Consider the following 15,137-nt stretch of genomic DNA (forward strand, 5'->3'; position numbering starts at 1 on the left):
TTTTTACTGTCTCCTTATCTAAATACTTATTAAATACTACAACATGTGGTCTTTCTTAGGATATGCAGGAGAGACCACAACCTACTTTTTTTTCCCCAAAAAGCTTTAGTAGCTTAGCACACAGCTCCACCAACCACCACTGATGCTAAATCAAATTAATGAGCATGTTGTGATTATCCATATGCAGACAGTCCGTTTCTGTTCCAAAGGGTGCTCTACCATTTATAAAAGTTGGAATTCCATCTCGTGCTGATATCTGGCACCAATTGATGCTCCATTAATTTAGCTCTTTTTGAATGGTGAACAGTTGTACTGCAGCCAAGCTCAAATGAAGTGCATTAAGAAACATCTACTAATAGTAGTCATTCTTGCTACTTCAGGCTGGACCCTCGGTGACTCATTGTAGTCTGCGATAGTTTTAAGCTCCATTGCTATATTGTCTCCAGTGTGAGAACCTGGAGAAGGCTGTCTAGCAAGAACTCAACTGGTATTCACGTTGCATATAAAAGAGGCGTGAAAACAGGAAGCTGGTTAGTTATAAAAGCAGGTCCGTACATCAAAACTAACAGAAACTGTGGGAGCCTGTGAAATATTTCTTCTAAATTTGTCAAAAATTCTGTCTCACAATGGTGTGGGGAACAATTTTGTGGGAAATGTATGTAAGGCTTGACATTTTATAGCATGGTAAAGTTTGTTCTAAGAGTCTTATAAATCCATCCTTTCTACTACATGCAATGGCTCACTATACATTGCAATTGCTTTCCTTTCCTGTCGATGTTCAAGATTAGCTTGTACTGTGTTTGACTTAAGGCAGTTGGGCATGGCTGTGGTTGTACCTTTATTAATTGCATGGAATTTGTATGGATACTTCATTTGCAATTGATTTTTCATTGCTGAAGTACCTATTGGATAAGAGAGAATATTTCACTGGATTTCAGGTAGGTTAGGTGTTGTGACTTGGCAAGACAGCCAAGCCACTATGAGGAAGCCGAAAGGCATGCGTTTAAGCTCACGCAGGCTGGCGTGAGGTCTGGAACAGGTAAAGTAATTATACTAGCAAAAAAAAAGGTACGTAGCTTGTGGAATACTTAACTTTAATTCATAATTGGTGAACATCGGTCTGACGGTACATGCATCACAAGATAAATAGCAATTGATAATGGTGCCTTGCTAGGTCGTAGCGAATGACGTAGCTGAAGGCTATGCTAACTATCGTCTCGGCAAATGAGAGCTTAATTTATCAGTGAACCATCGCTAGCAAACTCGGCTGTACAACTGGGGCGAGTGCTAGGAAGTGTCTCTAGATCTGCCGTGTGGCGGCGCTCGGTCTGCAATCACTGACAGTGGCGACACGCGGGTCCATCGTATACTAGCGGACTGCGGCCGATTTAAAGGCTACCACCTAGCAAGTGTGGTGTCTGGCGGTGACACCACATTCCTCCCCCGCAAATCGGCGAACCGTTGTGTTATAAGGCTTCCGCCCGCCATGGGGAGGACCCCATGTTGACATATGCAACTAGGTGGGGAGCCTAACAGGCGAGGCTGTGCCACCCACACCCTGTCATTCGGTCCGAGGGGAGCTAGGAAACGCCTGAAAACCTAGTCCAGGGTGCACGCCAACATGCCGTGTATGCGCCCGTATAGAGACAGGAGGGGCCGAAGGGTCGACCTCCATCGGGTCGGGGCACCCGATGGGCGAAGACGCCATGTGGTCCGGAGCGGGCAAGAGTTCCATGGCGGAGGACAACACGTCACGGGAAGCGATCGGCGGCGCGTGACCCAGGGAGGCGCCCGGCGGTTGCAGCAACGCATCCACTGCAGGCGTCGCCGGCGAGAGAACAGGCGCGTCGCCACGGGGCAAAATGGAAGGCAGCGTCGGTAATACCTGGGGCTGAGGCGAGCCAGTAGATGGGTCCCCAGGGCGCTGACCGGACGGCACCGTCACTGAAAGCAGACGGGGAGCGGCAGATCCCGTGCGACGACAGAGGCGCAGCTGATTGAGATGCCGACGCACCTCACCAGAGGCCCCCAAAACCAGATACATAGCGCGGCCGAGGCAGCAAAGAATGCGCCCTGCGAGCCAACGCCGAGAACCTCGATAGTTGCGGTAGTAGACAACGTCGCCTGGAGGAAAAGCAGGTGGCTGCCGCTGCACAGGAACCTGATGCGGCGGATGTAGCAAAGACATCAAGCTGCGATGAGGGCGACCATGAAGCAACTCAGCCGGCGAGCGACCATCTCGGGGCTGAGAGCGATACGAGGACAAAAAGAGCAATAACGCGTCCTCCCGAGAATGCGACTCTTTCAACTTCAACATCTGTGACTTGAAAGTCCTGACCAAACGTTCAGCGGCACCGTTTGACTGGCGAAAACGGCGCGGACGTCAGATGTTTAATACCATTGGCCTTGCAGAATGACTGAAATTCTGCGGACATGAATTGTGGGCCGTTGTCGGAAACAATAGTCTGTGGAAGACCTTCAATGCAAAAGATAGCAGATAACGCCTGGATGGTGGCAGAAGACGTTGTGGAAGACATCCGGACAACAAAAGGAAAATTACTGAATGAATCGACAACAACCAACCATCGAGCATTCCAGAGCGGACCAGCAAAATCGATGTGTAAGCGTTGCCAAGGGGAAGTGGCTGTCGGCCATGCAAAAAATTTCCGCGGTGGTGCGGATTGTTGTTAGGCACACACCATGCAAGAAGAGCACATATTCGTAATCGCGGCATCGATTCCGAACCAAGTACAGTGCTGACGAGCAAGTTGTTTCGTTCTCACTATACCCCAATGTCCTTGGTGGAGAAGCTTTAAGACAGAGGACTGTAACGAATGTGGGACCACAACCCTGGACTGATCATTATCAGAACGTAACAGCAAAACATCACGTTGTACAAAAAGTCTCTCCTTGTGAGCAAAAAATCGGCGAACCAACGGATCCTCGATCCATGACTGTGACAAGGGCCATTGCGTAGCAACAAAACGCAAAACTGTAGCAAGGACAGCTGTGGCTGTAGCTACACGACGAAAATCAGTCGGAAACGATTCTACCACGTCATCCTTTTCCGAATCAATGAACATGCAAGCAAGTTCGGAAGAATCGAATGCTCTATCCTCAGCAACAGGCAAACGGGACAACGCATCGGCGTTTCCGTGCTGAGCAGTGGACCGATACAAGATATCGTAGCGGTACTGCGAGAGGAAAATAGACCAGCGAATGAATTTCTGTGCTGTACGTGGAGGTACAGGCTTGGTCGGATGAAAAAGCGATGTCAAAGGTTTGTGGTCGGTGATGATGGTAAATTGACGACCATACAAGAAATCATGAAACTTTGTAACACCAAATACGAGAGCCAGTGCTTCTTTCTCGATGTGTGAATAATTTCGTTGCGCAGACGAGAGCAATTTGGATGCAAAGGCAATAGGGCGATCGTGCGATCCATCTTTGCGCGCAAGCACAGCACCGATCCCGAAATCCGATGCATCCACCATCAACAAAAGGGGATTCTGGGGGTCGAATGGCGTAAGGCAAGTATTGGAAAGCAACGCCGATTTCAACTGGCGAAAGGCGCGTTCGCATTCCGTCGTCCAGACAAACGGAACACCTTTACGGCGTAAGCGATGAAGCGGAGCTGAAATGGAAGAGGCGTGGCGCACATAGCGATGATAGTAATTTATTTTTCCCAGCACACTTTGTAGCTGCTTCAAATTCTGCGGCGAAGGCAAGTCTTGTATGGCACGGAGGTGCTCTGGACTGGGATGTATGCCTTGGGCATTGAGTACATGTCCCAGATATGGCAAATCATGAGCAAAAAACACACATTTGTCCTTCCGCAAGTGAAGACCATTTTCTAGCAAGACCTGAAATAATGTTCTGAGATTGGCTAAATGTTCTCCTTCCGTCTTTCCGGAGATCACAATATCATCCAGATAGTTTGCTGCAGTAGGGACCGACGCACAAACAGTTTGTAGATATTGCTGAAACAATGCAGGGGCGGATGCACACCCGAATGGCAGTCGTTTGAATCGGTACAAACCAAGATGCGTGTTAACCACCAAAACGCGCTGGGATTCTTCGTCCATCGGTATTTGCAAGTACGCATCTGCTAGGTCCAACTTCGAAAAATATTTACCCGGGCACAGTTTGTCAAAAAGATCTTCCGGGCGGGGTAAAGGAAAAGTAGCAGTCACTAGTTGTGGATTCACTGTTGCCTTGAAGTCCACACAGTCTCAATTTTCCGGAAGGTTTGTGCAAAATTACTAAGGGTGATGCCCAGAGGGAAGCCTGCACACGTTCAATTACACCTTGTGATTCCAAATCATGTAATGTTCTTGCGACCTCATCACGCAATGCATGGGGAACATTGTGCGCTCTGAAAAATTTCGGTTGCGCGTTTACTTTCAGTTCCAAATGTGCTTCATAGTTCTTAGCGCAACCAAGGCCCGGTGCAAAAATGTCTGCAAATTCTTCACAGAGACGAGAAACACTGTCTGAAGGCACAGTCTGGTTCACTGATAGGACCTGATTGACTATAGACAAGGTAAACAACTGAAATAAATCTAAACCAAACAAGTTCACAGCAGAAGAAGAACGAAGGACGTAAAATGACACAAGTTTTGTTTGTCCCTTGTATGTTGCAAGAAGGCTGCACTGTCCTAACACAGGGAGCCCGTGACCTGAATATGTAGTTAGCTTAACATTTGCGGCACGCAACGGAGGTGTGCCCAGCTGTTTGTACGTGTCGTGATTGAGTAGTGGAAGTGCAGCTCTGGTATTGAGCTGGAACGGTATCATTTTGCCGTTAATGTCCAAATAAACAAAAAGTTTATTGTCCTGCTGACGACAAGAGCGACTGTCTCGTGCAACTTGAACTGACACTGGTACAATCATTTGCGACGTGACGGGATTTCCGGCGATGGCGACGCACACTATTTGTGGGACTAACACAGTCACTGTTAGAGAGAGTGGCACTGGGCGGAGTGGAATGAACTATATGAATCTCCATGGGCGAAGTGTCGCGAGCCTGAGTATCCTTGGTTCGATTCCGATTCCAGCGCGAAGCAAAGGGTCTGGAATGGTTTTGAGTGTCCGATCGGAGCTTTTTCTGGCAAACACTCTGAACATGTCCTTTTTTATTACAGAAAAAGCAAATAGCCTGGCATGACGGGCAATTCTCACGCGAATGTCTAGTAGCACACCGCGGGCATGATTTCACTGCATTTGCATGCTGGCGCGGGACACGTGGCTGAGAGCCAGGCAGCTTTGGCGCGGCCAGGTGCGAGAACTGTTTACAGTTCCGTTCAGCGTGCCCGGTGGGCCGGTTAACGCGACACACGGCTGGCGAAGTTACAAACGATTCCTGAGCAAAGTCAAGTGTGTCCTGCCGATCCAATATGTCCATCACTTGTTGAAGGGAGGGATTGACTAGTTTCAAAATCTGTTCCCGTATACGAACATCAGAAACGTTCTGTGCAATTGCATCACGCACAATAGTATCTGAATAAGGGAGTCCACATTGACACTCAAAAGCACAATCCCTAGTAAGGCCTTGCTAGGTTGCAACCCACTCCTGATTAGTCTGACCGGCCGTACATTTTGTACGAAAGAAGGTATACCGTTTGGCAACTACATTGACTGAGTCTTTGAAATATGCATCTAATGCAGACAAAATTTCGTCGTAGGACAGAGTTGCTACGTCGCGTCGGGGAAATAATTTCACTATCACACGGTACATCTGGACGCCTACGGATGCTAACAAAAAAGGCTGCCGCTCATTACCTTGAATTCTGTAGGCGTCGAGATGGAATCCAAATTGGCGGGACCACTCCGTCCAGCTTTCCAGTGCCGCATCAAAAGGACGAAAAGGTGGTGCAACTGCGTGTTGTGGCTGCGTGAGCGTTGGAGCGGCGGCTGCCGCATCGTTTTGCATTGCACGTTGACCCTGGATGAGCTGTCCAAGGGCATCCAATAAGGCCTGCGTCTGCTGATTCTGCAAGCGATAAAATTCGGACAGTACATCTGGAGATTGTGGCGAAGCCATGACACAAGTAAATCAGGAAAATCAATATGAACGCAAAATTCCCGTCGCCAAACTGTTGTGACTTGGCAAGACAGCCAAGCCACTATGAGGAAGCCGAAAGGCACGCGTTTAAGCTCACGCAGGCTGGCGTGAGGTCTGGAACAGGTAAAGTAATTACACTAGCAAAAAAAAGGTACGTAGCTTCTGGAATACTTAACTTTAATTCATAATTGGTGAACATCGGTCTGACGGTACATGCATCACAAGATAAATAGCAATTGATAAAGGCGCCTTGCTAGCTCGTAGCAGATGACGTAGCTGAAGGCTATGCTAACTATTGTCTCGGCAAATGAGAGCGTAATTTGTCAGTGAACCATCGCTAGCAAAGTCGGCTGTACAACTGGGGCGAGTGCTAGGAAGTGCCTCTAGACCTGCCGTGTGGCGGCGCTCAGTCTGCAATCACTGACAGTGGCGACACGCGGGTCCGTCATATACTAGCGGACCGCGGCCGATTTAAAGGCTACCACCTAGCAAGTGTGGTGTCTGGCGGTGACACCACATTAGGTATTTTCTTTTAGTCACATGGTATTTGCAGTTTCGTTTCACAAAATATTTGCACATCCCAAACAAATTTAATTAAACAGAATATTGAGTAAATTTGTACAGTACCAACCTAACAGCATTGATCATCGTATCTGTGGACAAACACCTTGTTGATCAGTGCAATAAAACAACTCGAAACAAAAGAATAAGAGATAAGCTTAGACTGTTACATACCTGCCTATCCCCAGGGGGCTTACAACTCTTTTTGTGAGTCCATGCTTGCTTACAATGGTGCCCCAGCCTTTGTTGCGTTACTTCCTTTATGTGCTGCAAGCTTATACTTCCACTAACCCTATCCCTGCCTGCCTCTCCATCTGATGGTTTTCTTGGTGCAGAGTCTGCTTGGACCTGGTTTATGATTTTGATTTCAAGTTTCCACTTACAGTCTTTTCTACAATTTTTCATTAAATAAATACATACATGGTCACTATTGTTGGTTTTGACCTGTCATGAATTTTCAAAATTCTCCAGAAGTGCGGATCGAGCATGGAAGGTCGCCCAGTGCAGTGCAGTGCATGCTCCACCTTTGTACCTTTCCATCTGTGCAGCCGTCCCTTTAATAAGGTAGTACACCTAAAATCCAGCATTGTAGCCATACCATTGTGGGGAGGGGGGGGGCATCAGGTACCTGCTTAGTGGTAGGCTCCTGACCATGCTGGGATTGCACCGTTGGTGCTTGAGCTGAAAACTCCCCATGTATGCAAAGGAGTACATGCCCATCGTGACTGGGGCACGGGGACTCTGAGCTAGAGATTACTGGTCAGGTAACCATTGCTGAGGCTGGGAGGCTCTTGGGGGAGGGGGGGGGGGAGGTGTCTGCTAAAAGCAGTTTATAGATGTTGGCAACTGATGAATCATATTATACAATTGGAAGTAACCTCCTGAGCATCAGTTAAGGCCTGAAGACAGTGCACTAAAGCACTGAAACTGGCAACCGTACAATAAATACCATCATAAGAATGGCTGTAAGTGTTCCATTTTAAGGATGGACATACAAAAACAGGGTGTACCTCCTAACTGGAGACAAGTTACCTTCCACTGGCTTCTCTCCCCAGGAACAGCTCCCTCAGGACGTTTTCTTCCCAGGTTTCTGCTGGTCTAAAAGTGTACACCAGCCAGTGGTTGAAGGAGCTACAGATCACATGTTACAGGGCTTAGCGATCATCATCATTACCTGAAACTGATTCAGATAAGCCCTTCCAATCATCCAAATTCTCTAAGGAGAGGAAAGGTGAGTAGTAGTCCTCAAAAAGGAGATTCCAGTGGTCCCCACACCACTAGATCCTGCCTGTTCCTCACCTGTGGCCAAGGCAGAGATTCCATTGGCCCCTGATGTCCCAGGTCGCACCATGCAATGGAACCCACAACCTGTTTGTATTGTTGCCATAACCCCTCAGCCAGTGGCAGCAAGTGACCTTAGGACATAACCTGCCTCCATGGTCCCTTCATGGCCTCACAGTACATTGATAACATTATTCTCTAGTGGAATTGTAGCGGTTTTTTCCACCACCTGGCTGAGCTACATCTTTTAAGAATTTTCCTGTGTTCTGCTTTGCCCTTCAGGGGACTTGATTTCCAGCAGTGTGGACCCTGGCCCTTCATGGAAACTGGGGATATGAAAGAATTGTGCTTCCTACGACAGGCTGTTGGGCTGAGCTTGCACATATGTTCTGGACACTATAAAGTGAATGTGTGCTCTTAATACAACATTAGAGACTGTGGCTGTTAGGGTAAGGGCATTTCAGTACTTATCATCAGCAATGCTTATCTCCCTCCTGATGGTGAAGTGACTCAGAACATATTGTTTGCATTGATTTCTCAGCTCCCCCCACCTAATGATGGGTGGTTTCAATGCCCATAACCATTTGTGAGGTGGAACAATCATCACTGGCCGCAGTAAAGATCTCAAAAACTTACTGGCAAAACTTGACCTTTGCCTGTTGAATACTGGTGCCATGCACACTTCAGTGTGGCACATGGAACCTTCTTGGTCATTGATCCTTCCGTCTGTAGTCATTGTCTTCTCCCATCCACCAACTGGAGAGTCCATGATTATGTATGTGATAGTGATCATTTCCCTATCTTCCAGTTCCTCCCTCAGCATCACTTCCCTGGATGCCTGCCCAGATGGGCTTTCAGCTGTGTTGACTCAGGTGCTTTTGCCTCTGCTGTCGCCCTTCCCCCACCGCATGGAGATATTGATGAGGCAGTCCAGAATACAACTACGGCCAGCCATTCTTTTGGCGCTGATGTAACGATACCCTGTTCCTCGGGACTGCCTGGTGGAAGACAGGAGCCTAGTGGTTATCAGAAAATGCAGGGCCATTAGTAATTGTAGGTGGGCTCTCAACACCATAAGCTCTCAAAACCACATCCTTACCATCATTAAAATGGGGGTGAGTTCCCATCGCAAAGGTGAGGATGTGTCATTGTCCCTGTACTGAAAATGGGTAAGCACCCTATTGAGATTGACAGTTATTGCCTAATTATGTCACCAATATTCTTTGCAAGTTGCTTGAATGCATGATGAGCCAGTGGCTGTGTTGACTCCTTGAGACTCATGTTGTTCTTGCTCCATCCCAGGGTGGTTTTCACCAGGGGCGTTCCATTACCGATAATCTGATTTACCTGGAGTCTGCCATCCGAAGAGCTTTTGCTCGACATCAACACCTTATAGCCATCTTATTCAACCTGCAAGAGACTTAAGACTCCATATGGCAGCACCACATCCTCGCTACCTGACAAGAGTGTGGTCTCCAGGATCCACTCCTGATTTTTATCCAGAGCTTCTTGTCTCGTCGTATATTCCGGGTTCAAGTTAACGCCTCCCACAGTTCTCATCATACCGAAGATAATGGGGTCCTGCAGGGCTCTGCACTGAATGTCTCTCTTTCTGGTAGCCATCAGTGGTCTAGCAGCAGCTGTGGGGTCTTGAGTATCACCCAAATTGTATGCTGATAACTTTCGCCTGTACTAGTGTGGGTGTCGCTGAACATTGACTGTCAGGCGCCATACAAAATGTTCAGGCAGGGCCCTCACAATTGGCTTCCGGTTTTCAGCTGCCAAGATTCGCGTCATGCACTTCTGTCGACATACTGTTCACCCACAACCAAAACTCTACCTCAGTGACCAACTACTCTGTGGTGGATACTTACTGTTTTTTTTTTTTGGACTGGTCATCGATGCTTGTTTGACACAGATTCCCCGTTTTTACTAGCCTAAGCCACTGGCTGCACCTTAGTACACTTCAGTGCCTGAGGAACACCTGCTGCGATGCAGATTGCACTACCCTTATGAAGCTTTACCAAGCAGTGATACAATCCTATCTTAATTGTGGGAGTCTGGCATACAGTTAGACGTCACCCGCAGCATTGTGGTTGCTGGATCCGATACACAACTGCAGGGTTCAACTAGTGACAGGAGCCTTTAGAACTAGCCGTGTGAACAGCTTACTTACTTATTCTGGGGTTCTCCATTGTAGATCAGGTGCCAACAACAGCTCCCCAAAGCATCCAGACTACCATCTGTTTTTCACAAACGCAGAAATCCATCTCGCCGCAACAGTGGCCCAAATCAGGGATTATTACCACAATCTCTGTCTGGTCCCTCTTTCCTGAACTCCAGGTGTTCCCTCTACCATCTCTTCTCTAGGCCCTCTCACCCACACCTGTGGGTGTACCCCTTGGCCACAGCTTCGTCTTGACGTATCAGAAAGTTTGAAAGAATCGGTACATCCTGAGACCCTCTGCCACCAATTTTTCTCCATACTTGGCACATCCCGGGGATCAGAAGTGGTCTATACTGATAGCTCAGTGGTTGATGGTCACATTGGCTTTGCTTATACTCATGCGGGACATACTGAACTGCATTCCTTGCTGGATGGCTGTAGTGTTTTTGCTGCGAGTTGGTAGCCGTCACTCTTGCTCTTGAACATATCTGTACTTTCATCACTGAGTCCTTTCTCATCTGCAGCGACTCCTTGAGCAGTTTGCAAACTCTTGACCAGTGTTACCCTCACCATCCCTTGGTAATGGCTATCAAGAATTTCCTGTATGTCCTTGAGCAATATGGATACTCAGTGACGGAGCCCAGGCCATGTTTTGAGCTCAGGGAATAAACTCGCTGATAGCCTGGCCGAACTGGCTACCAGTTAGCTGGACTCTTGATCAGTATTCTGAAAACAGACCTCTGTTCAGTATTACTCTGTCAAGTTTTAAGGATTTGGAATACAAAATGTCTCACTCTGACTTCACCGGACAAACTACAGGTGATAAGGGAAATTACAAATCTCTGGAGATCCCCCATACAGGCCTCTTGCCAGGACTGTCTTTTGTCAGTTCTGCTTCAGCTGTACTTTGCTGACTCTTGGTCATCTTCTGTCACAAGGATCCTCCCTGCTGTTATTGTGGTTCCTGTCTCACAGTAGGGAGCCTAGCCGCCATACATCAGAATTCTAATCTCCCCGACTTGCTATCCGAGGTGCTGGGACACAGTGCATCAGTGGCTGACTTAGTTTTATGTTTTACCAGTCTCTTTAAGGGAGGGCCACTTAACCTTATTGGCCCATTGAGGGGTTGGCAGAGCACTCTGTTGTCTCCTCTGCTCACACCAGGCTGCAGCTGTCTGGGCTCACCCTACCTGCTCTTTTACTCTTCCTCCCCCATCTCATGTGGTCTGTTTGACTTGTTCATCTTTTGTCTATCTGTGCTTCTCTTTCTCTGTCAATGTTGATAGTCTGTTCTAGTCAAATTCTGAGTGGGATACCTGTGTAAATGGCAGGAGTGGGGATGTATGTCCTCCCATTGCACTCTGCTTTTGGCGGCTTCCAGTCGTGTAGTCCTGTCTGTTCGATGGAAAAGGTATGATGACCTAATAGTTTGGTCGCTTTAATCATCCAGCCAACCAGTCTACCATGTAAGATTTCTTTTCTTTCGCCACCAAGTGAAATTTGAACTCGGCAGAGCAAACAAGTGACAAATTTACAATTGTCACTTTTTTATCAAAATATTTCCCAAATTGCTTTTATTGTAATTTGTGTTGTAATTAATAGATTCTTTTCAGTAATAAGCTCAAATAACACTGACTGAATGTGTTATCATGTGTAACAAAGCAAATAATGTAGCCAGTCAGTCAATATATTATTCATATGCTTCACTCATGAATGACAATGCTAGTACCTACCCGGTTTTTCCGCATCTGACCTCTACAATTTTGGTAAGACCTGAAGACATGCTTTATCATAACGTGTGGCTGAATATCCAGCTGTTGTGCTTATAGGGTGGTTGGATATGTGGAAGTAACCAGCCAAACTGTCTATCAGTTTCATCTCTGAAGTCTCAGTGATGCTCCTTCGATGTACCTCTTTTACTGTCACCATTGTGATTCCTTTTATTTTCCATTCTGCTCAAATAGCTTAAACCTTAGCTACAATTATGTTCACACACAGTGCAGTTTTCTCTTCAAAATTGTTTCATATGTTTACATTTTTTATTTCTTAAAATTATGTTAAATTACATTATATACACTGTTCATACTATAGACCCATAGTAAGAGATCCTCAAGAATGTGGAACACCACAAGAAACACATTTTCAGAAGTAGTCATATACTAGTTTTCCTCCCACACATCCCAAAGGAGATGTGAAAAAAGTTTATGTAATTCAATTTACACAGTTACAAAACCTTACTGCAAACAGTTCGATGTACACATACTAAAGTGTAGAAGATAATTCAAAATCTGTTGTAGCTTAGTGTCATCCCTAAACAAAAACAGGTTTGTAAATTAATCTAGAATGAGTTTTCACTTTGCAGCAGGGTGTGTATTGATAAGAAACTTCCTGGCAGATTAAAACTGTGTGCCTGACTGGTAATCAAACCCAGACAGAACCTTTGCCTTTCATGGACTAAGCTACCTATGCATGACTCAAGACCAGTCCTCACAGCTTTAATTCCTCCAGTAGTTCGTATCCTACTTTCCAGACTTCACAGAAGTTCTCATACAAAAATTGTGGGCCTAGCACTCAGAGAAGACAGGAGGTTGTGGAAACCGTTCTTCCAGTACTGCTAGTCCTGCAAGTTTTGCTGGAGAACAAATAAGGATTCCCTCTGAACCCAGTGTCTCTTTCAGTTGTTTTTCAAAGGTCTGTATGATCCTCCTATGTTAAGGATTTCTTAAACACGAAATTTGAAACTTCACTATCCTCTATTGCCACACCAGAATGGTTGCCAAGTGACTGGGTAGAAGCCTTCAGTCCACTTAGCTTACAGGATGGGAATTACCACAGGTTATTGGTAGGATCTGTCACTAAAGTGTGACTATCAAAGTTGTTGTATGCTTCACACATTGATAATTCGATAGATGCGTGGTTTTCTAACTACCCTTAACCTGTCAACATTTGTTTGTCCTTTCTTAAACCTCAAGTGCAATGCTCTGCTTCCTCAGCCTTTCCCAAATTTTGTTATTAAACCACAGTCCCCCCCCCCCCCTTTCTCTCTCTCTCTCTCTCTCTCTCTCTCTCTCTCTCTCTCTCTCTCTCTCTCTCTCTCTCGGGAGTCTCCCCCACCCTTCCCACCCCCCCACCCTCTCTTTTTTGGAGTCCCCCCCGCCCTTCCAAATATCTCAGCTTCGCACATTCACACGTGCCTCCTGTTGTCACGAATATACACATTTTCTATCCTTCCTGTACTCCATTTCATTGTCCGTTTGGCCCAACAAACCTTCCCATGTGGACCTAATGTAAACATTGTACCTTGTTCTGTAAAAAGAACCTGTCCCAAAGTTGTAAGAGGAAGCCTGTTCATGTTTTAATGACTATTATCACTCTGCTCTAAGAGCCAGGGATAAAGTGAATTTTTATTTTTAAGTTATTAATTTGGGATTGGATAACCATATTTGCCTCAAAATATGTTATCATGAGCACTGATAACTGTGCCATTGGGTGGTTTAGACCAATCAGTAATAATGTAGTGTGGTGGTGGTGGTGGTGGTGGTGATAATAACTGAAATTTATGTACTTTCGTATTAAGTAAATAACATTGCTAGTATGCATTATGGACCAAAATCATGTTACAGCTCTTTTTGAACTGTGGACTTATTACTTTCATAATTTGGATTGTTAAACAATTTTTTGATATTGTGAACTGTGTGAACATTTCATTTCTGTAGTAGCCAATAATTTTCCTAAACTTAAAACAGTTTTGGCAAGCCCGGTGTTGAGTTCTATGGACAACACACAAACCACGAGGCTGCAGTCACAAGGCTTGTGTTCATACCAAATGAGGTTAGTAATTTACTGATCTGGATTTCATGTTGAAGAAAGTGTGTGTAATGTTTATTATTTTTCTATTACTTCTTTCCCTAGGGCCGCATTGTGTCCTTATGTGACGATAACTCTCTCCACATGTGGGAAATAAATGAAGGTTCCTTGGAAGAAGTCAAAGCTCAAGCATTGGAAGGGAAGTGAGTAAACTTTTGCCCTTAATATGATTCTTGCAGATTGTAGAGACTGCTTATTGTTGAATGGAGTGCAGGAGTGGAACTGTGTAATCCGAGTCGCACATGAAGAAAGAAATACTTTCGTTGTAGTTGCAGCTAACACAGAATGATCTTCCAGAACGAATATTTCACTCTGCAGCAGAGTGTGCGCTGGCTGATATGAAACTTCCTGACAGATTAAAACTGTGCTGGACTGAGACCTGAACTCGGGATCTTTGCCTGTGAAAGGCAAAGGTCCCAAGTTAGAATCTCAGTCCGGCACACAGTTTTAATCTGCCAGGAAGTTTCAGAATGGTCTTCGTTACCAGGTAGTGGTAAACTGATAGGTACAACCAGTATAGATGTTAAATTCAGTTGTCTTTGGAACAAGAGATTCTTTCATTTGAGCAGATACAAGAAAAAGCTTGAAGAAAGAAGACTTCACAAAAGTTAGACCACAAAATCTTTTTAGTTAACTACAGCTCATCTTTGCTAGAGAGACCTAACGAAGTAGTTGGGCAATAACTTTTTATTTTTTTAAAAGTTCAAACAAGAATCAACTGAAAAAGTCAGTCAATAACAAAGAATAGTCAAGCAGGTCATCTGTGCACTCATCGCCACAGAATATGCTGCGCTTCACTGTAAATTCACGGATGTTCTCCCGGTGGCTCCCATGCAGACCCACCCTCCTGTAGAGTAGAGCCTCAGGAATGTAGGGTATTTATATTTCTCCCGACGCCCAGCTAGTGTACTGAAGGTGTTGATTAAACTTCTCCAGCCTCTGGTGCTGGCAGTGGTGGTACCACTTCCTCTTGTGGCGCTGAGATGGTGTCGTCCGTGTCCAGTAGTGTGGAAGTTGACACTTCGTGTTCAGCATGTACGTTCTCTTCGGTCGGTAACATATATGCAGGGTATGTTCGTCCTGGAAGAGCACTCTGTAGGGCCTAGATTATGGGGGCTGCAGTGGCGACTTGACAGTGTCCGTCCGTAGTATCGCATGTGTACATGATTGTAGATCTTAGTGCATGAACGTAGCTAC

The 15,137-nt window shown here is 46.0% G+C and overlaps 1 protein-coding gene across 6 annotated transcripts in view; it reads left to right on the plus strand.

Moving 5' to 3' along the window:
* LOC126163145 (lethal(2) giant larvae protein homolog 1) overlaps positions 1 to 15,137 on the plus strand; it is a 379,746-nt gene that overhangs the window by 86,237 nt on the left and 278,372 nt on the right. For all 6 annotated transcript variants that reach the window (XR_007535167.1, XM_049920072.1, XM_049920074.1 and 3 more), the window contains exons 3-4: positions 13,820 to 13,904; positions 13,986 to 14,083. Coding sequence is in view for 5 of the 6 variants with exons in the window: in XM_049920072.1 (XP_049776029.1) it covers positions 13,820 to 13,904; positions 13,986 to 14,083 (183 nt within the window). In the remaining variant the exon portion in view is untranslated. The remainder of the gene's footprint in view (positions 1 to 13,819; positions 13,905 to 13,985; positions 14,084 to 15,137) is intronic.

The sequence above is a fragment of the Schistocerca cancellata genome, chromosome 2 (genome assembly GCF_023864275.1).
Source record: "Schistocerca cancellata isolate TAMUIC-IGC-003103 chromosome 2, iqSchCanc2.1, whole genome shotgun sequence".
NCBI classification, from domain to species: domain Eukaryota; kingdom Metazoa; phylum Arthropoda; class Insecta; order Orthoptera; family Acrididae; genus Schistocerca; species Schistocerca cancellata.